The sequence below is a fragment of the Atta colombica genome, unplaced genomic scaffold, assembly GCF_001594045.1.
Source record: "Atta colombica isolate Treedump-2 unplaced genomic scaffold, Acol1.0 scaffold83, whole genome shotgun sequence".
Taxonomy (NCBI): domain Eukaryota; kingdom Metazoa; phylum Arthropoda; class Insecta; order Hymenoptera; family Formicidae; genus Atta; species Atta colombica.
The window spans coordinates 1,813,737-1,816,380 of NW_017259576.1; the positions used below are offsets into that span (position 1 = coordinate 1,813,737).

General features: G+C 28.0%; 1 protein-coding gene across 2 annotated transcripts in view; it reads left to right on the top strand.

Annotated features, from left to right (window-relative positions):
• Window positions 1–2,644, top strand: part of LOC108692949 — a 19,260-nt gene that overhangs the window by 14,871 nt on the left and 1,745 nt on the right. Inside the window, exon 2 of one of the 2 annotated variants that reach the window (XM_018201534.1) lies at window positions 611–924. In XM_018201534.1, the coding sequence (XP_018057023.1) occupies window positions 627–924 (298 nt within the window). In that variant the 5' untranslated portion in view covers window positions 611–626. Of the gene's footprint in view, window positions 1–590; window positions 925–2,644 lie in introns of those variants that run through there. The other variant, XM_018201533.1, reaches the window with a different exon arrangement.

Sequence of the window (2,644 nt, forward strand, 5' to 3'; positions counted from 1 at the left end):
TGCAATTCTATGAAACGATCGAACAGATTCTAAAAGATATTTGCACATCGAGAAATTAGTTACGCGGTCATACTTATTTTATAATAAATGTTTATAATAAATATTTTATAATAAATAATGTGATATTTATAATAAATATGATATAATAAATATTATATTTTTTGTGTGGAAAAATATTATACGTTTTATAACATTCTGTTACGAAATTTGAAAAAAATTTGCCTTTTTTTAATTAGCGAGTTTTTTTAAATAGCTTTTAGTAAGAAATGGTAATTAAGAAATGCTAACGTGTCTCGTCTTTTTGCTATATGCAAATATATCATTCCGATTGTATAAATGAATATTAAAACAACACTGATATAGTATTTGTCGAAATCGTTGTTTTAAATCGTCTCTATGTTATGGACGGACTTATTCTTGCTTTTATTGTACTGTTTTACGATATGTCTTTATTACAGTCTTTACTACAATCTTTACTACGAGATGTCTACTGCAGTAGACATCAATATCGTAAAACGATATTTACTACTGTGGACATAAAGACATATGTTGCGAAACGAACAAAACATGTTATTCGTAGTAAACCGATAATGCAGAATTCATGTTTCAGAATTTTCGCACCGAAGATGGCACCAACTGTTTGCATAGCTGAGTTCCCCATGGCCATGGGAACCACTGTTAGCTCGCGCATCCGTCACCGACGAGGATCTCAAAGCGGCATAAAACGGCGAAGATTCGCATTGGAACAGATGCTGCGAACCGGGACGATCGTCGAGACGCTCTTACCGCCTCATAAGAATTGTGAATCGCGAAGACTCGATTCTTCGGACACGATATCAGACTGTTCTGTCGTGGATAGAAGTGCGGAATACGCGACAAATGTTGATGAGAATTACAAGAGACTCGTTGCGGAAAGAAGAAGAGGTAAAAAAAATTGCTAAAAATTGCGAGATGTTATATAGGTATATGTTTTATCTCTCAACTACTTTAAACGGTTATTTAAAATTTTTCTCGAATCCTCACAATCTGATCCACGAGATGATTCTTGCTAAATATACTTTTAATACGAGTCATCAAATCAGGCGATTTCCGCTGATAATTTTTCGCGTCGGGTCGCGCGTGACAAGTATTTTCGTAAATTAGCTCGAAATTGAAAGAGTAAAACTGAAAGAAAAATAATATAATTAGCAAATACTTTAATACAAATATATACTTTTCTTTAGAAGGAAAGATGCATATATATATATATATATATATACTTTCCACTAGAAGGAAGGATGCATTTAAAAATGATTAACGTATCAATTTTTTAACAAAATGAATATAAAAGAATATACTTATATATTTATATATTCATATAATAAAAGAATACTTGCCACGCGCGACACGAAAAATTATCATAGATTGTTTTTTCGCACATATATCTATTTTAAGCTTTTATATATATATATATATCTTATTTTGAGCTACAAGATTTTTTTATGGATATCTAAAGTGTAAAACAAGAGAATATATTGCTTTTGTTCAAAAGCAGACGATGAAGAAATAACTTAAAAAGTTTATGTGATTTTTAAATTTTATTCGCGCTTTGATAGCTTCTATTTGTAATCTTGATTTAAAATAGACAAAGAGAAGGAAGAAAAAGAAATGATTCAAAGGAAATGATTCATGATACAAAGGATTCAATAAGATTATAACTAAATAGATATGTAAACAAAAATATTAAATAATTAGGCATTTCTATGAATTATTGTATATTGCAATAATTAGTAAGTTTAACTTTAGTCCTGCGTCATAATGTACAAACTTTATATTAATTGCCTGATAGCCAGGGAATGGGAATAACGTGTTACTTATAATACCGATTTTTATCTTTACTTTGTTATATAATAAGCCAAAGTGGTGATATTGCGAATTTTTTATTATAATAAGTCTCGAAATGCAATAAGTGTAGTAAGCCTTAAGCCTTCGGCTAAGGAATCAAATCATTTACAATCGAATATGAGAAGAATACTCGACTATGATTAATTAATTTCTTAAGCCTTACTACATTTATTGTATTTTTGGGATTAATGTTAATGCCAGGATTTTGGAAAAGTTACTTTGAAAAAATAACTAGTCACTTCTTATTACACGTTATTTATTGAAAAAAAATAACTCGTTACTTGTAACTGACTCGTTACATTCCTTTTTACTCGTAAACATTACATTTTTCAATAATAATGGTATTCAATAATAATGGTATACGCGTAATTTAGTTACTTTTTAAAAGTGATTTTCCCAACTTTAGTTAGTTATCATTATTGTCATATAAAAATTGCAGTGTCATTATCAAATTATTATTATAAAACATAATAAAGTAGAAGTAACGATGTTATATTTTCTATTTCCCTGATGGTATCAAAGCTTTTGAGCGTCCCTTTATCAATTTTTTTTATCTGTATATACTTTTTTCTCAGGAAGCATTAAACAAATTTTTTATAATAAATTTTTATAATTTTTTTTTTAAATTAATCAAATTTTTATAATGTTTTTAAATTTCGTCAGGAATGAATGGACTATGATCCGTCACACAGTTTTTAATTATAAAAAAATTATGATTTAAAAAAAAATAATAAGAATAATAATAATAAAATAATAATAA